Genomic DNA, 22951 nt, shown 5'->3' on the forward strand with positions numbered 1-22951 from the left:
AAGAGTGGCTTTTCACTTACATGCAAACACACACGGTAGCATCTCGCTCCCTTCCAGGCACGCCATTCTGCAGGGATTGATGCTTTGCACCAGCGCCGAGCTCCACTCCACTCCACGCCGTTACATAACAGAGGATTACTTTCAACTCTAACACAATTTCAATTATATTTATCTGCCGCTTGCCAAATCCCTCTTTATGTCATCCTGCTTTGTGGGAGATTTGCTTCAAGATACAACACGGATAAGAACCGCGGGAGAAGAGAAATGGAACAGAGGGAGGAAAGGAGCAGTCCTTTGTTTTGCCGTTAAAGAAGTCCTAAATAGTCATAAGGTGTCCTATCATCAAGTTCAATGAAATCATAAAATGGGCAGCCAAGGCACATTAACACTTAACTTTTAAGAAAACTTTAAAAAAATAGTTAATAATAATTATAATTATTATGAATAATTTTTAAAAAATAAAAATTTTGCAAAAACAAAATCAAAATACTAACACAAAAAAACGGAGGAAAAATAATGTCTTGAATAAATATTTAGTTTTTTATGACAGAGAGGAAAATGAATTGGTAATTTTTTGAAATTTACATTGCGGAAAAAAATCTTTTCAGCATTAAGTCAAAATGACAAGAAACAAAATACAATAAAAGTTTTAAACAGTTGAGACTAAAATAAAAATGAACAAGTTGCAATTTTACAAGAGTAAATGTGTTACTTGTAAAGAAAAATAATGTCACTTTAGTCGCATATACTTGAAATATTAAAGAAAAAAATAGAAAAAATTTTTTGGAAGTCATTATGGGAAAATGTTATAATATGGAATTAAGTTAAAATACTAAAATCATAATATTAAAAAAATATGATTATTTTTGTGGTTAGCACCCAGACCTCACAGCTAGGACACCAGGGTTCAATTCCACCCTCGGCCATCTCTGTGTGGAGTTTGCATGTTCTCCCCGTGCATGCGTGGGTTTTCTCCGGGTACTCCGGTTTCCTCCCACATTCCAAAAACATGCTAGGTTAATTGGCGACTCCAAATTGTCCATAGGTATGAATGTGAGTGTGAATGGTTGTTTGTCTATATGTGCCCTGTGATTGGCTGGCCACCAGTCCAGGGTGTACCCCGCCTCTCAACCAAAGACAGCTGGGATAGGCTCCAGCACGGCGGTAGAAAAGCGGTAGAAAATGAATGAATAATAAAAAAAAATACTAATTTTGCAAGAATGAAATCAAAATACTAAGACAAAACAAATTGAGGAAAAATAATGTTTTGAATAAATATTTAGTTTTTTTATGACAGAGAGGAAAATGAATTGGTATTTTTTGGAAATTTACATTGCGGAAAAAAAAATTCAGTATTTTTATTTTCATAAATTTTTTTCATAAAGTTTTCATTTCTTGAGACAAAAATAAACAAGTTGCTATTTTACAAGAGTAAACGTGTTACTTGTAAGGAAAAATAATGTCACTTTAGTCACATACGTATATGAAATATTAAAGAAAAAAAATATACATTTTTTTGGAAGTCATTATGGGAAAATGTTATAATATGGAAATAAAGTTAAAATACTAAAATCATACTATTAAAAAATACAATTATTTATGAAGAAATGTAAATATTTTGAAAATTAAATAAAAAACAGAAAAAATGGGAAAAAAAGAGTAGTTGATATTAATACGCCTTTTCACCAATATGACAAAGCTGAGTTTTGTCTCCAACTTCTTAGCAAATCTACATATCTTACTTTACAAAATGTCAAAATTAGTCCTTTTTATTTTTCAATATGGTTCAAAAAGGTTTGAACACCCATACCCAAACCCTTGCGCACAATGAGATGCTAATACCATGCTAATACAGAATGTAGATCTTGGAGTATGCTTACCCTTCCGCAGCTGCCTCATCATGATGTTGATGCTGGAGCCTCACCTTCTTCAAATTGGCACGTGTCCCTCTTACTTGTCCAAAATCGGTTATTTTAAAAATGTATTATTCTACCAGCGCCTGAGGACTGAATGTGCGCCTCAGCAGAGTTTTTGGAAAGCATTGCGCCATTGACTTGCTCTTTTTGATACCCGAAGTCGGAATTTTCTGTTCTTGTCGCCAAAGGCCTCCTGCTGTGTGTCCATATGGCAAACTTAACAAGAGGAAGAAACAAGATGGGGAAGAGAGGGGGGGGTTATTTGAGTCATGGAAGCAACCCAGGAAGTGATGCTATGCTTGTGAGCAGGAAGAAAAAACACTTTTGCTGACAGTTTCTGTCCTTTCAAATGTCTTTAATGGAGTAGGTCAGATAGAAACATCACATTTGGGTACAAGAGAACACTTTTACTCGTATCAGTAATTCTACAAACAACGTGATTGGACTGACGCGCCACGTTGTCACGCCAGACAGAAGTGGTGCCCCATCACATCCCTGCCCCCCTTCGGCAGCAGCCGTGTGGCCGTCTCAAACTCCAGCGGCACGCGCTTGGCGGACGCCGGCTTCAAGTCCCTCTCCATCAGCTGAGTGGACAGACGGGAGGGTCAACAAGTCATGTAACCAAACCGATGTAGAGTAATCCCTCGTTAATTGGTTCCGGATATAGTAAACCTGTTTACAGTTTTTTTTTACATTAGAGCCCTCTAGACATGAAATAACACCCCTATAGTTTAAACAGTTTACCTTGCAGGGGACTAGAAGTGACGTCGGGGGTTCAGAGTTTTAGCTTGTTGTGTTCTACGGCTGCCATAGTGCCATGTGTTATTATAAATGATGATTATTATGTTATTGTACCTGTTCAGGGATCAATATAGAATACTACATTCACAAGTTGAATGGTGATCTTCATGGCTTACACTGGGTTTGATTTTTTTTTAGTTCATTTCGACATTTGTAAGTGGCACGGTGGGCGAGTGGTTAGCGCGCAGACCTCACAGCTAGGACACCAGGATTCAATTCCACCCTTGGCCATCTCTGTGTGGAGTTTGCATGTTCTCTCGCGCATGCATGGGTTTTCTCCGGGTACTCCGGTTTCCTCCCACATTCCAAAAACATGCTAGGTTAATTGGCCACTCCAAATTGTCCATAGGTATGAATGTGAGTGTGAATGGTTGTTTGTCTGTGTGTGCCCTGTGATTGGCTGGCCACCAGTCCAGGGTGTGCCCGAAGGCAGCTGGGATGGGCTCCAGCATACCCCACGACCCTCGTGAGAAGCGGTAGAAAATTAATGAATGAATAATAATTAGAATTATTATGAATAATTTTAAAAAATACTAATTTTGCAAGAATACAATCAAAATACTAAGACAAAAAATTGAGGAAAAATAAGCTTTTAAGCTTAAAAATGCTTAATTTGGGGGAAAAATCCACACAATTTACTTCAATTATTTTTATACTAATATGCATGATTTATGAATTTAATACTTGAAAGAAGGTGTTGGAACCGTGATGTAGCGAGAGACGACTGTACATAAAATGATCAGAGACAAGTTTGGAAGCGTCCCATCACCTCATATGTCGTGGTCTCCAACAGCTCGCTGATGTCATCCTCCTGCTGTGACAGCGGCTTGTTGATCAACATGGCTTTTTTGGCCACATCCGGGTGGTAATGTCTCTGCAGCGTCTGCACAAAAAGGACTATATTGAGCCATTTCATCTGCTAACGTTACTTTTAGGTTTTGCAGCAGTGCCCTACTGACCTTTATTTCCCACAGGCTGCTCTTGGAGGCGCAGCACTGAGCAGGGTCTTCCTCATCCATGAGGTAAGGGTCGTTCAAAGGCTCTGTTATTGTGGGGAAACACAAAAACTCACAGCCGTTTCTTTCCGGACTTCACATCAATCCAACTACTGCGTTACCATCGTCTGCGCTCGGCTCGTGAATGAGGACCCGGCAGGACGGGTGGCGGCGGATGAGGTTGTAGATGAAGGGCAGCACGATGAGGAGCGCCGTGGGCGGGGCTGTGAGGGCCAGGCGGGCCAGACGTTTGGCAAAGGCGGCCACGAGGTACAGCGGCAGGTGACTGCCGGTTCAAACACACAAAGTCACGTAACGTTTTCATAGGTTCAGGTTTCATGGGAACGGGATTACCTGGAACTCAGGAAGAGATTGGCCAAGTGGAAAAAGCGAGCTCTGTACTTCACGTGGAAGATGGACGGGTCCAGCAGATTATAAAGTTTCTTGTAGAAGTCCGGATAATCTCTGGAATAAAGAGTAATTCAGGTGGGATCCACCACAAGAACACGATTCAGTGGAACCCGTTTAGCTCCATGCTCCTCCCATTGGCTAACCAAGACATAAGAGCTTATCGACACAATTGAAAAGGAAAATAATCATTGCTTGTTCGTTTATACGTGAACGAACGATTCAGTTGTACACGACTCACTGGTAGTTGACCAAGACTGGACTTTCACTGACTCACGGTTTGACAACTCCTGTTTCACTGACTCATGGACGCTCAACGAAGACTCGAGTTTCACTGACGCACGAGCTCCAAAGACTTATGTGTGCGTGAAGAAGAGTCAAAAGTTACATCAACTCACGGGTACTTCACAAAGACTCAAATGAAACTAAGTCACATGTGCACAACAAAGACACTAGTTTCACTCACAAGTTGACAAAAATTCGAGTCTCACTGACTCGTGGATGCTCGATGAAGGCTCGAGTTTCACCGACTCATGAGTTGATGTACAAGTTCCAATGACTTATGAGTGCTTGACGAAGACTCAAGTTTTACTGTGTTGACAAAGACTAATAAAACTAACTCACATGTGCTCAACGAAGACATGTGCTCCAGTTTCACTCACAAGTCGACAAAAAGTCAAGTTTCACTGACTCGTGGATGTTCGGCGAAGACTTGAGTTTCACTGACAAGTTGACGCACAAGTTCCAATGACTCAAGAGTGCTTGACGAAGACTCAAGTTTCACTGTGTTGACAAAGACTCAAATGAAAATAAACCGCATGTGCTCAACAAAGACTCAAGTTTTACTCACAAGTCGACACAAACTCGAGTTTCACTGAATCGTGGATGTTCGACAAAGACTCGAGTTTTACTGACTCACGAGTTGACGCACAAGCTCCAAAGACTTACGAGTGCTTAAAGAAGTTTCATCGACTCACGGGTACTTGACTCAAGTTTCACTGTGTTGACAAAGACTCAAATGAAACTAACTCACATGTGCACAACAAAGACACCAGTTTCACTCACAAGTCGACAAAAACTCGAGTTTCACTGACGAGTTGACGCACAAGTTCCAATGACTTACGAGTGCTTGAAGAAGACTCAGGTTTCATCAACTCACGGGTACTTGACGAAGACTCAAATGAAACTAACTCGCATGTGCTCAACGAAGACTCCAGTTTCACTCACAGGCCGACAAAAACTTGCGTTTCGCTAAGTCGTGGATGCTTGATGAAGCCTCGAGTTTCACAGACTTGTGTTGAAGACCTCAGCTTCACTGACTGTTTGACTGAAACTTGCATTCCACTGACTCTCGGGTCACTTTACTGACTCAATGCTGCTGATCCTGGACTCGGGTTGCATGACGCAGGGTTGGACAACGATCAAGTATCACTGACTCATGGGTGCTCGACGACGACGACTCGAGTTTCACTGACTCACAGCTGCTCGAAAAAATTGTCGAGCTTCACTGACAAAGAGTCAAAAGAGTGAACTTGACAAAGAGTCGGGTTTCACTGTGTTGACGAAGACAAATTTCCCCAAGTCACGTGGACTCCATGAAGACTTGAGTTTCACTGACTCAAGAGTGCTCGATGAAGATTCAATTTTCCCTGACTCATTGATAATCGATAAAGAATCGAGTTTCACCATCTCATGGGTTTATATGAAGACTCCCATTTCACTGACTCACGGATACTCCACGAAGACTCAGGTTTCCCTGACTCATAGTTGCTCGACGAAGACTCGAGTGTCACTGACTCACAGATGCTCAGCCGAAGCTGAGTTTTAACGACTTTAACGATACACAAGTTTGACTGACTCTGTGATGGTCTGTGAAGACCGAAATTTCACTAGTTTCATGCTGCCTGGTGATAATCAGGAAGTTGAAATAAACGGTCCTATTTTCATTTAGGTCCTTGCCCTCATAAGACCGGACTGGGGCTTGACGAGTTTGTCGGTATCGACGGGTTGTCGGCCTTAGCGGGTTCCACTGCCTCATGCCAACGGTACTCACAAGTTGTGTTGATGTATTAGGACAAAAAGTCCATTGAGGGCCAACAGGCTGATGGCTCCACCTATCCAGACAGGCATAGTTGGTGATGTTGTAGGACGTCCTTACACACATGGTTACACCAAAGGTTGGCTCAAACACCGTAAACATACCAACATCGTACGCCGCGGTCAGGAAGTCAATCATGAGTGTAGGTTTGCTCATGTGGGGCAAAATGGAGTCATGGAGGATGACCAGGATCTTTTTGTACATACTGGTCGGCAACTGGACGTAAAGAAGTGATGAGATAAGCACTCAGATCTGTGAGAATGTGTACATTATTACGCATATTACGCTACCTTAAACTTGAGGAAACCAAGCCACATCCTCTCAAAGGTTCTCTTGTGTTCCTGCGAGAAAAACCACAACTGAAACAACATCCCTACCGGTGGTGTTATAACATAAGAAGCGTTTACGTACAAGTAGCTTAGCAGCCTTCCAGTCTTCGTGTTTAGCTGGAACAAGAACAAATGGAGGTCACGGTCATTGCAATCGTGATTAACTAATAAGAGTCTCACCTTCCTGCTTGACCATAAAGTTGGAGAGCTCCGCCTCCTCCTTTGGCATGGTGATGTTGCACATGAGGGTGCACAAGTTGTTCTGGTACACAGGAATCACTTCCTGAGAAGAACAACTGTAGTATGACACTAAATGCTACACAATGGGACAAACCAACTTCCAAGGGGTAACCAACTTACCCCTTTGTTTTTGCCCATGTTCTCCCGGATGGAGCTCATAACGTAATAGCGTACATCCTCATTCTCCAGGAACTCCTGGAACCTGGAGATCAACAGAGACTTGTCCGTGGTTCGGGAGAGGAGTCTGTCCACCACCGTCTGCCCCAGACACGTAAGAGTTTTACTGCTCCAAATTATAAAGTGCAGACTTTTATGCAGACTTGCAGAAGTTAACCACTGAAAATACCTGCAGGAGTTCCCTGGGGAAGGTAAAATGCTCACTCCAGTCCAAGTCCTCCAGAGGATGCTGTCCTTGTGCGGCTGCAAACTTCATTAAGCAGCACAGGGAGGCCACCTATATTTGAACGACACAATAGTCCATTTCATTGACTTTTTCTCTTCTTTCATCCCTGTTCAAACCTACCTGGACATCGTGAAGTTCGTGGCAAAGGTGTTCAAGCAGCATCTCCATGCAGTCGTTGTAACGGTGTCTCATAAATATGTTATATTTGTCTTCTGCATTGTATGTACCTTAAATAGGCGATGCCCACAAACATATTTGCACGTTTATTGGCGGTGGTGAATGGGACATGACTGAAATGTCTGCATGCAAATGTTGAACTGACCGCTCAGCGCCTCCTCCTCTTCTGGTAGTTTGCCCTTGTGGAGCTTTTTTCTCTCCAGCAGTGCACTAAACAAATTGCCGCACGCATCGACAGCACTAACAACATCTTTCTCATTTTCTGACTGCAAGAAGACAAAAATATTTCCATTGAGTTCATTTGCTAGCAAAATGCTAGCGCTCGCTCAAACATAACAGGGTTATAGTTACCTGGAGAAGATCAAATATGTCAAAAACGTCATTGGCGTTTTTCCTGCTACTAAGTATGTCCTCGACTATGCTGTTTAAGTCTAGTTTCGCTGCTTTTATACGTGGTTCTGCGGGATTTCCAAGCTTCACGTTGCGTTTCCTGGTGGGCGCCATGATTGAAATGCTTCTTCTTCTGTTCGTCAGTTCTCGACGCATAAGGAGGATTTACCGCCTCCCTCAGTCCGTTCTTGTTACTGCAGGTTTTGATGATTGACCTGGACCAGGGGTGGGCAAATACCGCATTGAGGAAACAAAATTGTCCGGGGGGGCCATATATATATATATATATATATATATATATATATATATATATATATATATATATATATATATATATATATATATATATATATATATATATATATATATATATATATATATATATATATATATATATATATATATATATATATATATATATATATATATATATATATATATATATAACTCACACACTATTTAATACTTATAATTTTCCTTGAATTTTTTTTGTCTAATTTTATCTGTGTTATATACTATCAGCTGTATGTTTTCATGTCCCTTTTTTTCAGGAGCACTTTAAACATCACACCACATCTAACTACGTCATTTAATTTGACAGTTTTGTTGTTTTTTTTTACTAAATAAGACTTGCAAGTCATGTTGCCAGTTTGTATGTTAAAAGTTGAAATACTTAGAAAGCAACTGGCGGGCCGGATTCAAACGCTTGGTGGGCCGCACGTGGCCCCCGGGCCGTAGTTTGCCCACCCCTGACCTGGACGAATGGCTTTCTCTTCTTCTACTGACTATATAGCATGGCCTTACTGCCACCCATAGGTCATTTGTAGAACTGAAGGCATTGAAGTACCAGTTAAGCTGCGTGGGGAAGCAGTGTTTTTAAAACCGTAAATTGCATAAACTAACAATATTTTTTTTCTTTCCGATTAATAAACAGGTTAATACAATAGATTTACAAATGAAAATAATGGATTTTATTGTTTTAATATGCACAATAATGTTTGTCACCTGTGTAAAAGAAACCACTTTTTCACAACTTAAAAATGCTAAGCAATTTGTTTACATGTAAAAAAAAAAAAAAAATCAGCAGGTCTTCTCAATCAGAATCATTTGCATCATCTGCATCATCCTGGAAGAAAAAAAAAGAAGCCACATTAAGAATAAATGCATCATCATTATTTTGTGACTTCCTAGCTACCTGGGTGTGTTCCTTATTGTTCTGTGTTTCCGTGGCTGTGCCGTGAAAGTCATGTATGGGCAGTGTGGCCATCCAGCTGAGCATGGAACCCTCCTGACACTCCGTCTCCACAATGGTGGGATAGATGTGAGCCTCCTTGAAGGCCTTGATAGCTTCCTCCTCGCTGTCCCATTCCAGGCGCTCGTGTAGGCCATCCCCGCCAAAGCGCTTGTTGTACCTGTCGAAGTGGACCCTCTCCAGGACCAAACCAAGTCCCGGCGCTTTGGGCACATCCACCTTCTCCTGCCCCCAGCTCCGCTCCATGACGTCCTCCTGCGCGTATCCTTTAATAACGGCGATCACCAAGCCGATCATCTTGCGGATTTGGTGCATCATGAAGCTCTGGCCTTGCACCTTGATGACAGCAAATTCGGCATCACTGAGGACGAAAGGCTCTCCGCAGGACATGTCCATGATGTAACGTCGAGCGCTGGGGTCGCTTGGCGCCTTCTGAGATGTGAAGTTGTGGAAGTTGTGGGTTCCCTTGTAGCGCGCAAACAGGAGGTTGACTCGCCCAAGCGTTTCCGGATCCAGGCGGAAGGCGGACGAGTTGGCTGTGTCATAGTCTTTAGGAGAAAAGGCCACGGTTGGGAGCATGTAGGAGTAAGTGCGAGCATCACATTTGTTTTTCGAGTTGAAGCCTTGGGTCACTCGCTTCAGACCTGCAGGTCAAATAAGCCAAGACACTCCAATTAATATTAAAGACAATAGCAACACAAAATAAGGATCAAATCAATCTCACCAAGGATTCTAATTTGAAGTGGAAGATGTTCGTTGATTTTTTCAACGATGTCGTCAATTAGCCGCACCTTGAGAGAGACCACTTGGCCAGCCGCAGACACCCCCTAAAAAGTATGTCCTGACACTGAATACTTCGGCTGAAGCCATGTCTCTGAGCACGAACCCACCATACCTTATCAGTCCGCGCACATCTTTGGAAAGACATCTTCTTCATCTCATCACCATGGTTTTCAGGAATGCAGCCAGAATTAACAAGCGCTGCAACAAGATCATCTTCAATTGTCCTGAATTGAGTATTTCCAGGATTTCTCTAAAAAAAAAAACATAGACTTAAGTAAACCCAGATGGAGTAGTGACCTGAGTGTTCTTGCATACTGTACCTGCATGCCATAGTATCCCTTCCCACAGTATGCCATGAGGAGGACTACTTTCTTTTTGGGGTATCGCTTTTCATCCTCTGCGTTTTCTCCCCCCGTTTTGAGTCTTTTGTTGGTTTGAACCACCTCGTTTTCCTCTTTGGATCTTTTCAATAGATTGTCAGTCGGTTCCTTTGGAGATGCCCCGCTCATTTTGCAAAGTAGTGTGTTAAAAATACCACCTGTGAGGAGGATACGTTTAACTGATTGGAGCGATCTCACGATTAAGCATTTTCTGTTTAAAAAAAAAGCTTACCGTTCGCTGCTAATGTCTGTGTGCTGCTAACCAAGACGTTCAATGACCGTCTGGATACAAACATGTCCCCTTACGCCATCTGAAGGGACGAGAAGTTGCGGCTACCAAGTGATGCTAGCAAGGAATAGCACAATATATCGCTAAAAAACCAACCCAAACAACGATGTTAACAAATGTTTAACCTGTGTCGACCAAGAAAAAGTATCCCCTTAACTCAAAATATACTCGGTACAATCTTAAATAACTTAGAAATGTTGTGTACACGCCGTTTAATTGATGCTACTATCCACGCACATGGACAGCAGTGTCAACTCTGATCCCAGAGATGTAAATATCGCGAGACTGTTTTGTTATCGCGTGACTTTGACAGTCACAAACATGTACCAAGGAGTGTAACGTGAATAAGAGACGGCCATTCCACTTTCCTATTACGGGTTTGGCCGCCATGATGGTGAGCAGAATCCAGAAACATTGCAGAAACATGTCCTCGGTGCACTTCTCAGCCAATAATTACTCTACTAGACGGTCCAAAAGACCACATTTGTCTACAAAAACAGGTATATGTGGTAAAAATGCTGTAGATTTATAACTCCCAGCTCATGGGAGTATTCTGTGGGTTGTAATTGTGTTTTTAGATTAGTTTCCAACTGAGTTTTATGGTTCAGTTTTTAATGTTAAAATCAGACCTTAGTAAGAGATGGGTTCATTCCACCCGTTTTCTCTGGAGCAGAGCACCCCCTCCAGGGGGTATGTGGGCAATAATCCTAAATCTTTGGCATGTGCCATGTGGAAGACACACTGGACTGTTTGTATCCCTGTTTAATACTCAGATTACATTGATAAAGTTATTTGCAAACCCAATGAGATTAGGCTCATGCTCTATCACATCAAAGGCTTTCTAAAAGTAAGCCTAAGCCATTGTCTACAATAAGATCTTTATAAAATAAGACAAATATTATTCCGACTATTGAGAAGCCTCGTTAATTATATTTACTGTTATTGACTCAGTAACCAAACCAAACAAATCTTAAAATAACTCCATATACAGAAAATTGATACTCTAGGCAACAGTATATGTATAGCGGTTTGTTTAGTTTTTAATGATAACTTCAGTACATTTAGTTTAAGAAGTAAAGCAAAAAGTGGTCAATTTCTCATGAAATTTAGCATCGGTGCTCTATTAGAAGATAAATTACAGAAATAATAAATATGCAATGTCTATATGTAATCCCTATACGGATCTTTTTATGAGAAGTGTTTTATTGTAAACATTTGAAAATTTTATATTTGATGTAAACATTTTTTTAGGTATCCATCTCTCAGTCTACACCTCCACGTAAAGTAATTAACCATAAAGTATATCAAATTACAAAAATAAACAACATTAGACAGATGTATCATTACATCACAAATCATTACATTACATTACATCATAAGCATAGTCACGAAAGTAATGCATATGGGAATGTTAATTTAAAAAAATCAAAGCAGCGATATGACGTCAGGGCTTTTCCGGTTCCATCAACCAATCAGAAGGTTCCACATGCGGCCACCGAACACCGCATCCGACGCACAGTGAAGGCTGCGGCGGACTATTACCGAAGAGGACGCTGGTGATTCCGCAATAATAGACAGAGCAGGGTTGGAAGCTAAGCTAGAGGACAACCACATGTTTAAATAACCTGTCTTGTATAGCCTTTCTTCGTTTTTTTTATACAGGGAGAGGCACCATTATTTGAAGGACAGCTATGTTGATATGAGTTTTTCGTTGGGGGGTTCTGGGGAGTGCTAGCTAGCAGAGCACAGCCGGCGAAATCAAGCCATAGCCGAATCGTTAGCTTAGCTTTAGCGGCTAACTGGTCGTTAGCTCCGGAATCGTACATTCCCTGTGTTGTTGCCATTTGTTTATTGCACCCGATATCACATTGTACGGGCATTATATTCTTATTTTATTATCATTTTAACTTGTGAAGAATAAGGGAGGGCAGTGTCCGGTCGAGGTCGGGACTAGTTAGAAAGAGGCAAACGGTGTCCCTCCAGTGTAGCCGTTCACCATGGACAACGCTCACACAAAGACGGTGGAAGAAGTCTACAGTTTTTTTAACGTGAATGAAAGCACCGGGCTGAGCTTGGAACAAGTCAAGAAGCAGCGAGAGCGATACGGACCCAACGGTAAGCTCAGTGGTGGTGGTTTTTGTTGTAAATAATTTCCTTGTCAAATAACGTTATGTGGGCTTGTTGACGTCACTGCTCTGTCGGCACATTTCATTTAAACACGGTTGTGATGCTGATTATGCATACTTACTGGTGACCATTGTTTAAATGACCCACATTTTCTTTTTTCTTCTCTGGGGTTCCTTCATGATGGTCTGCAGAATTGCCTGCTGAGGAGGGTGAGTAAATCATCGGGTGTGCAATTCGGAGACCGTTCTTAAGTCTAATTCCATGCAAACATAATACGTTGGCTTCCTAATACTGTATTTTTGTATTTGAAGACTACATTGTCTGTCTGTAAAAGTGTTTTTCTATTGGCTATTAAATGTGTCAGCCATCATTATTTGATATAATTGGCCAAACGATGGACTGGCATTCATTGGTCAGCAGATTGGGTAAACATTTGTCAGTATGATATAATAACGGAACGGGGGACTGTAAAATAACAATACAAAGTTGCTCATTTACAATCATTAACTATTTTCCATAAAGGCAAGTCCCTTTGGGCGCTGGTGGTGGAACAGTTTGAAGATTTGCTGGTCAGGATCCTTTTACTGGCTGCCTGCATATCTTTTGTAAGTATTACTGAACTCCTTGTTTGCGCCATTAATATTTGGGATGCACGAAATCTCCAATCACACGAACATGTTATGTCACTTCTAAATGTGACGCATTTTGTTTTATGCAACGAGCTGCCCCTGAAACTCACTTAACTCAAGGACTCATGCTGGGGGGAGTTGCCTCCTCAGTGCCAGTTCGAGCTATTGCATTAATAAATTTGACTTGACTTGCGTGAAGGGAATTTTGACATAACGATCATAACATTAAATAGCTCAGATAACCAATAATGACAAAAAATGCTCCAATAATGGGGGATGTGCGACTCTAGCGGTCACTTGTAAACAAACATTCCCTTTCCGAGCAAACATTTTGCTTGTTAATGTTACCAAATGCTCCGTAATGAGGGGGGACAAGAAACCCATCAAGCACACCAAAAAATCTGTGGCATCACACCGGCTGGTGGGAAGGGTGCCCGAATATAGTGCACCTTGCGGGTGGCTCCTCCGGTTATATACTCCAGTTCTCCTGATAGTAGTGATTAAGTGCCCTTCACAGCCCAGCAGAGTGGACTAGATAAGACGCAGATGAAGCGTTTGTAGTCAGGAGCTTTGCAATGAGGAGGGTAAGTCAGTGGGCAGATAAATACATCACCATTACAAATATCAGCCTCTTGTGGAAGTCCTATACGACATATCTAACATAGACTTCCACATTTGATGTCACATGATGCTCGTGCAGAGTGCCGATTTTGTTTCAAAATCTCCATGGCACTGAAACTATTCTGTCCTACTTCTTGAGGCATCGTCGCCTAGCTAGGCCGTCACTCGCTTAATGGATGTATTCCCATCCGCTGCCTTCCCTGAAAGAGTCTTATGTATGAGCCAGTGTTGGGTTGACGGTCCTGTGGCATCGTTTCTTCTGGCTGTTTGCCCGCTGGCTGAGAATCTCATTGTTCACTATGGTTACCGAGCGCATAAATCACTGGCTGTAGTGTGCCTTGGCCTCCCATGTTGCGTTGTTTACGGTCTTTTTGTTTAGACAGGAAGCAGAACTGCCGCTTTATCTTGGATCGTAGATTAGCGTTATCCGACCTATAAGTGCCTCGCCCGGATTGTCAAAACGTAATCGCAATTGTATGTAATTTAACTTTTCTCATAGGTGCTGGCCTGGTTCGAAGAGGGAGAGGAAACGGTTACAGCCTTTGTGGAGCCTTTTGTCATCCTACTTATTCTCATAGCCAATGCCGTTGTGGGAGTCTGGCAGGTATGTATTATCAACACATAACTACATAGTCTGTCTTGCAGTGCTATTCTTTCATTTTTACAAATGCAGTGGCTGTTGATACACCCGGTGTGGCGCTCCCTGTTTGCTTGTTCCGTTGCTGTAATAAAAACATTAGAATTTCCTGACACCCCTCAGCTATAAACAGGTAGAAAAAAGCAGCGGATGGATATTCTTTTGAACACAGAGGCGAGCTAATTCACTCAGCACACCGCATCTCCTCCTGTAATCAGATTGGGCAGAGCTTAGAACAAGAACAAAGTGGAGTCAATTATGACAGATGGGCTGATTGTGTGCATGCTCTTTTGTGGTGACTGGGCGCACCCAAACAGGTCCAGGATGCGCACGTTGTGTGCCTGGCTGACACATCAACATGATTGATCAATCATTGGCATTAGAATGTTTTTCAACATTGACAAATGAGTGTCAAGGAGTCCCACAATAGTGTATTGTGTATTGTCCTTGATGGACATTATTGTTTTTTTTTGTCTGTAGCTTTAATACTACTTGATGTTTGTCTATGCCTGTTTCAGATGTCGCTTTGCCACCGTTAAAAAAAAATGTATACATGCATATATACTGTAACTCTGTATGTGTCCAAAGTAATGGATGGCACACATCACATCACATAGTTTGAATTTGAATGATTACAATTCCGATTCTTGATTTTGATGCTTTTAAGTGGCAGGGTCAAAAGGTGAATAATTTTTACATTTTCAACCAGTATTTACGTATCGAAGCATTCAACTTGAATATAAATGTTACCAAGTTTCTTTTTACAGGAGGACACTTTCACAAAAGTTGTTCAGGGTACTTTTGAAAAGTCGCGTACTTTGTTTGCATTTTCATTTTAACAACAACAAAACGATGTTTGAACTAGGAACTGACTGACTGATAGTTGGCTGATGCTCCATTTCAGGGAGTGTACTGATGCTTCTTCCCGTCTCAGTTAAAAGGTCCTGTCTGTATACTCTGGCCGGGGTCAGAGGCAGTATTATGCTCATGAGGAATTAAGTTTTTCCTCCATTATGTCATGAAAACCCACAACTTCAAAAGCGACCTATTCTTTCCAACAAATGACGGAAAGAAGAGATTTGTCTCACCTCTGTTTCAGACTCATGACAATTCAACCGTTACTTTGGTGGTTTACTAAAGGTGAAGGTTTTCTAGCCCTGCTGGCAGATCGCATCTCGCTTCCGCCTGAGCTCACTTGCTGTGGAAAGATCATTTACATGACACATTCATTCGGTGGAGTGGGTGGCACTGCGCGAGATTGTCTTGCAAATGAAGGGTCTAGTCGGGATTGTGTCTGATGCGTGGAGTCGGATGAATGATAAACGAGAGATGGCTTTACTGCGCTATCGAGATTTTGTTTCATCCATCTGTGTAATTGCCTTGCCTGCTGCTAAATGCGCAAACAACCACACACGGTCGGTCTAACCTTTCTTCAAATCCCAACATCAGGAGCGAAATGCGGAAAATGCCATCGAGGCCCTGAAGGAGTACGAGCCCGAGATGGGGAAGGTGTACCGCCAGGACAGGAAGAGTGTCCAGAGAATCAAGGCCAGGGATATTGTGCCCGGGGACATTGTGGAGGTCGCAGGTAAGAACAATTAATGGGGACGTCTGATGGCTGATAACTGCCGACAATGATATGGGCCCACAAGTAATGACGCAGTAACAGGCTTGCTAGGAAGCTAAGTGTTTTCCTTTTAATACTTGTTTATAATGTCATGGATTTGTTGATACTTTATTTTGTTCTTATGTGGATGTTTGGGCCAAAGATAAACGTGCAGCTTTTCAATGTGTACCATTGATAGCATTATTATATTGGATTCTTGAATTTGTGAATTACATCCATCCATTTATTTTTTTCCCACTTATCTGGGTCTGGGTCAGGGGTGCAGCAGTCTCAGTAGGGAAGTCCACAGTTGCCGATTTCCGGCCACATCTTCCAATTCCACCGGGAGGACAGCCAAGGCTCTTCCAGGCCAGCTGTGAGACATGATCTCCCCAGCGTGTGTGTCCGAGGCCTTCCCCGGAACACTATATTGTCTTACAATATATTGCCCAATAGTTGGAAGGGAAGAGTTTGTGCCGATATCGTTATCGACCATATCTACATCGGGCCAACCTTGAGCATACTCCATCGATAGGATTTATGCTTTCTTTGTCCAACCACTGCTGATGCCTCATATTTTCCAATGTCAAAAACATGGCTGTAATTGGAACTGTCATGTTTTAGATTGGCACGTCCCTCGCCACTATTGTCCACTTTCCCACCTCAATTATCATTCTGTGATTGGAACAAACTGACAATGTACAGAATGTAAGACGTGCACAGGTTTGGATTGCGATCTTTCCGCTCATAAAGGAAGGACAAACAGTCCCTAGAGGACTGGAGGACATCAGCGAAAGGTCGCAGAAAGCTGTTTGCTTATGTGCTGGGTGCCGTGTGTAGGAGGAGATGCTCAGTGTGCCTTTTTTATTTTAATGCTTTGTGTTACAGTCACATGTTCAATAAATCTGCTATTGTTGAAGTCACAAGACTGTGGAGGTGTTCTAAACTTTGACTGAGACGATCAACAGTTTACTTTCACCGCGGGAATAATCCACTTTGTTCACACGGGGTGAAGAAAGGTCCTGATCCTTCAGGTCGTGACTTTCCAAGAATAATTCAAGCTAAAAAAAAATAGAGGAAAGGTTCGCCTCATGTGCATCAAAGTTTGTTTGAGACAGCGTTATGAATTGTAGTGGAATTCCCTGTGAACTTCATCTTATTATGCCAGTGCAAGACTTCACTTGTTGTCTTTTCTAGTGATGGAAGTGCTTTTGACAGTTTCTTGTATAGTAGAGGACCATATTTGGCAGTGCAGATGGTACAGTCTTTCGAGGTGTGTTCATTTCATCAAATACTCGGCGATTCTTGTATTTTAAGTTGTACATTGTTTTGCAGTTGCTCACAAATGTATTTCTTTTTGGCTGAATGGTATCCATGGATGTTGTACTGTACACCGACTAAGAATCCCACCTCCTTAAATCCAGTAGAACATGTGCAGCTGATCAGAAATAGTTTTCCCATTTTTGGATGCGTTTCATTGGGTCTTCTAATTCTTCTTGCATCCCACCACCCCCTCTGCTTTTGGGCACTTTAGAGGCTCAAGGGTTTACATGTCTTCCTACTTGTCTTAACTGTCCAGTTTTATTCATACCGTGCTACTGCTGCTAGTCGGCGTCCCTTTTCCAGACTGCTGTGTGGTGACGAATGACACGAAGCGGTCTTTCTGTTTGATTGCCTTTTACGCAAGAGATGATAAATTAGCGGGGTTTTAGTGTTTATTTACATTTACTTTTACAAGGATTGCTAAAAAAGTCTGTAAAGGAGGAGTAGTAATGACTTTGTGTCCTTGTGGTTAATGGGAATTCAATACTGTTCTGTGGCATTATTATTGTTGTTTTCCCCGTCAGTTTCCCATTGTAAGTTAAGATCCCTAGTGGAAGCTACAAATGTGTTTCAACCGTGGAAATCTGTGTAAAAGGCTATTACTTACAGTATGTGTGTTTTGTGCTTTGTTTCCTATCCACAGTTGGCGATAAAGTGCCTGCAGACATCAGGCTTACGTCCATCAAGTCAACCACGCTGAGAGTCGACCAGTCAATCCTAACAGGTAAAATAAGTTGAACCACACGTGCCCTGAATGGAAATGTAATTATAGCCGGGGCGTTCATGTACCTCAAATGCAGCCAGGGTTAATGAACCAGTTTTTTTTAAATAAATGTTCATCTTATATAGAACTGAATCTTTTAACATCTTTTTTGTGGTTCTCAAAGAAGACTCTTTCAAGATATAACATGACACCTGGATGCATTCCAGTGTGTATCAAACTGCCGCATTTTAATCACAAAACTGGATTTTTGTATCCACAATTAAATTGAAATAGCATGGAAATTATTTAGTGAGTCAGTGGTGGACACAGCAGCTACAATTTCCAAGCTAGCATAATTGGTATCCTAATGAAACAACAATTAAATAAAATACCGCATTTCTCATTTCTCAACACGGATATCAATCCACATTTGCACATTATTTACAGACAAACATCTCAAAGGCAGACTCATATTAAGGTTTTCAGTAACAAAAAGTGTCTGGTATGCTCTGTATCATCTAATTTGCATGCTTAACTTCATCACAAGGTCAACTCAATGATTTATTACGACCCATGACAACCGTCGGCACATGTTAAATGATGTCCAGTCGGCCCTCGTTTATTGCCGTTAATTGGTTCCACACCTGACCACAAGTACATTTCTGTGAAGTAGGATTCAATCTTAATAGAGTATTTTTGTAATTATGGCATAGAAAACCTGTTTCCAATCTTTTAAATATGGCTTTTAATATTATTAGAGCCCTCAAGACATGAAGTAACGCTCCTATAGTTGACTTTACACAATATAGTAGATATAGAAAGAAAATTAGACACATTACACTTAAATCAGATAACAGACTCACACAAGTTTTTTTTCTTCCTTTTGGACAGTGTACTTCCTGTATGTATGATGTTTTAAAAAAAAAAACCCTGGTGGGAAATTACGGTAATGGCTCTCTGGTTTGTTGCACGACGCATGCTAGGAGCTACCAGGAGGAGTTGAGGAGCAACATTTTAAAGCGCATGCAGAGGTTAATGCTGGACTGGGACAACTCATTATACTAAAAATGCGACTGCTGCCATCTTGTGGAGCTCATAAAAATGCATCATCTGGTTGCCCACAGCCGTTTATGCCCCCAGGTTCTTTGTTACAGCGTTCAGAAACGACGGCAGTTATTTGCTATCATAGACCACACATTCCGGCGACTGTGGGTTAATTAAATAGAGGTGCTAATTGGGGCATTGACAGCATTCAATTTATTCCAGCATAGGTTGAGTGAGTTCAACACCGCTGAGAAATCAAATCAAAGCGGACTCCCTTTGCCGCACATGCCCCCATGACATCGACTGTCGTCATGGCTACTCGGTCGATACAAAACAAGCAGACATGAGTGATGTGGATGAATGGAAGGCTGGACCCAGGAAGCTCTGCTTGGACCGCAATGGAAAATATTCAAAGCCGTCTATAAGGATGGATGCTGCACGAGAGAGAGGAGTTTTATGTGAATCAAGGCCTTAAATCTCCCGTCCTTCCCAAACTGCCTTAATTGGTTGCAAACTCCATGGGGTATTTTTAGTGTTTTGGCTTGTTTTCCGCTCCTCTGCCTTTCCCCATTCATGGCCACACAGCCTCTGTCAGAACATGTGGGGAGATGTGTCCCTGCTATCGCGCAGCCCCTCTGAGAGGTGGCGGTTGATGGTTGCCGTGCTTGCTTTTAGGCAGCAGCCCAACCAAAGTGTGGCGAAAGCATCACAGCAACCTCACTGCTTTTTCTGTCTACTCCCTCTGCAGGAGAGTCCGTGTCGGTCATCAAACACACTGACCCCGTGCCAGACCCTCGTGCCGTCAACCAGGACAAGAAAAACATGCTCTTTTCTGTGAGTGAGCCATGAGCTCACCTGTTGATGTTCCGTTTAAAACGTCAACCCATAACCCTAATGGGTTCTTTATTCACCTTTACCCTCCCAGGGCACCAACATAGCGGCAGGTAAGGCCGTCGGCGTGGTGGTGGCTACAGGTGGAAACACGGAGATCGGCAAAATCCGCGACGAGATGGCCGCAACGGAGCAGGAGCGCACGCCTCTGCAGCAGAAGTTGGATGAATTCGGACAGCAGTTGTCCAAAGTAATGTCGCCATGTTTTTAGTTCCACCTGTAACTGCAACTCATGTGATTGTGTGTCGTTTTCTTGCAGGTCATTTCACTGATCTGCATTGCCGTGTGGATCATCAACATCGGCCATTTCAACGATCCTGTCCACGGCGGTTCCTGGATCCGCGGGGCCGTCTACTACTTCAAGATCGCAGTGGCTCTGGCGGTGGCGGCTATCCCCGAAGGTGTTTTGACCACACAAGCGCGGTAATGACTGCGTATCTCCACAATGTCCCATTTCCTTACCACATCCTGTCGGGGCTTCAGGTTTGCCCGCCGTCATCACCACTTGCCTGGCTTTGGGCACACGCCGCATGGCCAAGAAGAACGCCATTGTCCGCAGTCTTCCCTCGGTGGAGACCCTTGGCTGCACGTCCGTCATCTGCTCCGACAAGACCGGCACCCTGACCACCAATCAGATGTCTGTGTGCAGGGTAAGGAAACTTGTGACTCACCGAGGATGATGAAAGACCTAAATGCTTACACACAATTCTTAGTCGTAGTCATCCAACTTACCTCTGTTTGGTTTGAGTCTGAGTTGCCCCCCCCCCCCCCCCGCCCCCGCCCCCTCCACCTCTATTAATTCTTCATTCTGTTCATGTCCTCTTCATGATCCCTCCTCTTCACCACCCGCCTCCTCCCCCTCCTCCTCCTCCATGCACGGTCAGACAGCATGCTGATCAGTATGCCGGACGCAGTTAGTCACTCACCCACAGCACAGGCAGCAGTAAAGTTGCGTAACTGACCTTGTGTGGAGCGAGAGAGAGCGAGCGAGACGTCCCTTCCTCCCGCATCTCGCCTTTTCATCCTGTTTTTCTTCAAATCAAAATTGTGTATGAAAAATAATTTGTGCAGCTGGGTGGAGGCTGCTATTTTGGGCTGTTTGACCAGGCTTTTTCCACGCAAACCTCCACCAACTGCATCCATACTTTTCTAGAATCTTTGTCCCAGACACCATACAGCTGGATATTGTCAGCTCCATCTCCATCCTGCTGTCCACCCCCCGCCCCCTTCGCTCCACGCACACTACATCGCTGTTGATGTCACATACTAATAATAGTATGACTTTTAAAATGTTTTTGTTTTGCAGATGTTCATTATCGACCGGGCAGATGGCGGTCATTGCTCCCTAAAGGAATTCACCGTTACTGGCTCCACATATGCACCAGATGGGGAAGTGTGAGTCTTCAGTATCTTTATGCTTAAATCATGTCCGTTCTTCCTCCAACTGGGCTTAACAGTAGTTATTTTCCCACATGTAAAGGTTCCATGATGGCAAACAAGTCAAATGTTCCAAGTATGACGCTCTGGTGGAGCTGGCTTCCATCTGTGCTCTCTGCAATGATTCCTCACTGGACTACAATGAGGTTTGTGTTTTGACTTGCAACACATGTAGCACTCCTCTTTGACTTTGTGTTGATTTGCATTCTCGTTTGATGTGTTTCCAGACCAAAGGTGTATATGAGAAGGTGGGCGAGGCCACTGAGACAGCCCTCACGTGTCTGGTGGAGAAGATGAATGTTTTTGATACCGAAGTGAAAGGCCTTTCCAAGATCGAGAGAGCCAACGCCTGCAATTCCGTATGTAACATTTTCAGCTTTATTCAGGCAAAATTATGGATGATGACGCAGATTCTGTGTTTTTAAAAGAGTGTGCATGTTTAAATGTGCAGGTCATCAAACAGCTGATGAAGAAAGAGTTCACATTGGAATTCTCCCGAGACAGGAAATCCATGTCTGTGTACTGCACCCCCAACAAAGCCCGCTCCTCTGCAGGGAAGATGTTTGTTAAGGTACACCAGTCACGATGTTACTGTCGGTAATGTTACTGTAATGTTCATTGGGACGCACAAGCACCAGACCTGATCGCCGGAACATCAGGCTTTTTTTTGCAAGTTTGAAAGATCTCTCAAGAGGCACAATAATCTCTTAACACTACTGGGCTACGGCTGTAGCCGTAACCCACACCAAGCTAAAACTCAGCTCTGAATCCTCTACGTCTCTTCCTGTCCACCCCCCACGGAGCTCCCCTAGCACCAGAACACATTTGCAACAACACTATTGTGTTACTATACTATTGTGGCACGATTGAATTGCCAAAATAGTCAGATGCAATATGTAGCTTGTAGAAAAAAGCCACCCAAACGCAACACGTCAACACATACAACCTACCTACCAATGCACCATGTAGGCATACACACAAATATGTATGCCAGAAAAGCAACCATATATTCCTGCTGCAAGGCATGATGGGTAGCTCATGGTACACTTTCCCCCAACATTTTGCCGTGTTTGTCGGATTTTTGCTTGATTGCAAAATATGTTGATTAGGTTGTAGTAAACGAGGAGTTAACATACTCTTGATAGCCAAGGTTTTATTGTTTATAGTTCAAATTGTTGTTGTAGCTGGACTACCCAGCATGCCTTGCAGACATTTGTAAAGTTTTAAGTGTTATGTTTAGCACTTTGTTGATTCATGTGATACGTTAACTTGCTGTGGATGTGTTTTTTGTTGCACCATGAGCAAGTATGTCATTCTGCTTGATGCCACTTACAGTGTGTGTGTGTGTGTGTGTGTGTGAATATGTATGTATGTATGTATGTATGTATGTATGTATGTATATATATGTATGTGTATGTATGTATGTATGTATATATGTATATATATATATATATATATGTATGTATGTATAT

At 42.5% G+C, this 22951-nt stretch overlaps 4 protein-coding genes across 5 annotated transcripts in view; 1 reads left to right on the forward strand and 3 right to left on the reverse strand.

The window, feature by feature from the left end:
* LOC131106979 (RIMS-binding protein 2) overlaps positions 1-124 on the reverse strand; it is a 68519-nt gene extending 68395 nt beyond the window's left edge. The window contains exon 1 of the mRNA XM_078799029.1: positions 21-124. The gene's annotated coding sequence lies outside the window, so the exon portion shown is untranslated. The remainder of the gene's footprint in view (positions 1-20) is intronic.
* A 2134-nt stretch (positions 125-2258) lies between these two features.
* On the reverse strand, positions 2259-7966 carry noc4l (nucleolar complex associated 4 homolog). The gene is made up of 15 exons (XM_058056592.2): positions 7719-7966; positions 7513-7633; positions 7311-7417; positions 7134-7241; positions 6908-7045; positions 6728-6830; positions 6630-6664; positions 6509-6559; positions 6323-6434; positions 6174-6234; positions 4067-4177; positions 3835-3998; positions 3677-3759; positions 3487-3600; positions 2259-2500 (listed from the first exon to the last, which is right to left on the reverse strand). Exons 1-15 carry the CDS (start codon positions 7911-7913, stop codon positions 2378-2380), a joined length of 1626 nt encoding a protein of 541 aa, XP_057912575.2. The 5' UTR covers positions 7914-7966; the 3' UTR covers positions 2259-2377.
* A 739-nt stretch (positions 7967-8705) lies between these two features.
* Positions 8706-10772, reverse strand: pus1 (pseudouridine synthase 1). Its single transcript, XM_058056595.2, has 6 exons — positions 10405-10772; positions 10113-10330; positions 9905-10042; positions 9734-9836; positions 8953-9653; positions 8706-8883 (listed from the first exon to the last, which is right to left on the reverse strand). The coding sequence occupies exons 1-6, from the start codon at positions 10466-10468 to the stop codon at positions 8851-8853; spliced, it is 1257 nt and encodes a 418-aa protein (XP_057912578.2). The 5' UTR covers positions 10469-10772; the 3' UTR covers positions 8706-8850.
* A 1163-nt stretch (positions 10773-11935) lies between these two features.
* Positions 11936-22951, forward strand: part of LOC131106982 (sarcoplasmic/endoplasmic reticulum calcium ATPase 2) — a 21710-nt gene continuing 10694 nt past the window's right edge. Inside the window, exons 1-14 of one of the 2 annotated variants that reach the window (XM_058056590.2) lie at positions 11936-12576; positions 12780-12797; positions 13111-13193; positions 14338-14442; positions 15925-16063; positions 18048-18128; positions 19900-19985; positions 20077-20232; positions 20302-20443; positions 20526-20692; positions 21349-21437; positions 21523-21625; positions 21707-21838; positions 21931-22050. In XM_058056590.2, the coding sequence (XP_057912573.1) occupies positions 12459-12576; positions 12780-12797; positions 13111-13193; positions 14338-14442; positions 15925-16063; positions 18048-18128; positions 19900-19985; positions 20077-20232; positions 20302-20443; positions 20526-20692; positions 21349-21437; positions 21523-21625; positions 21707-21838; positions 21931-22050 (1539 nt within the window). In that variant the 5' untranslated portion in view covers positions 11936-12458. The remainder of the gene's footprint in view (positions 12577-12779; positions 12798-13110; positions 13194-14337; positions 14443-15924; positions 16064-18047; positions 18129-19899; positions 19986-20076; positions 20233-20301; positions 20444-20525; positions 20693-21348; positions 21438-21522; positions 21626-21706; positions 21839-21930; positions 22051-22951) is intronic. The other variant, XM_058056589.2, reaches the window with a different exon arrangement.

Source organism: Doryrhamphus excisus, linkage group LG19 (assembly GCF_037039965.1).
Source record: "Doryrhamphus excisus strain RoL-2023G ecotype Guam linkage group LG19, RoL_Dexc_Guam_v1.1, whole genome shotgun sequence".
Classification (NCBI taxonomy): Eukaryota; Metazoa; Chordata; class Actinopteri; order Syngnathiformes; family Syngnathidae; genus Doryrhamphus; species Doryrhamphus excisus.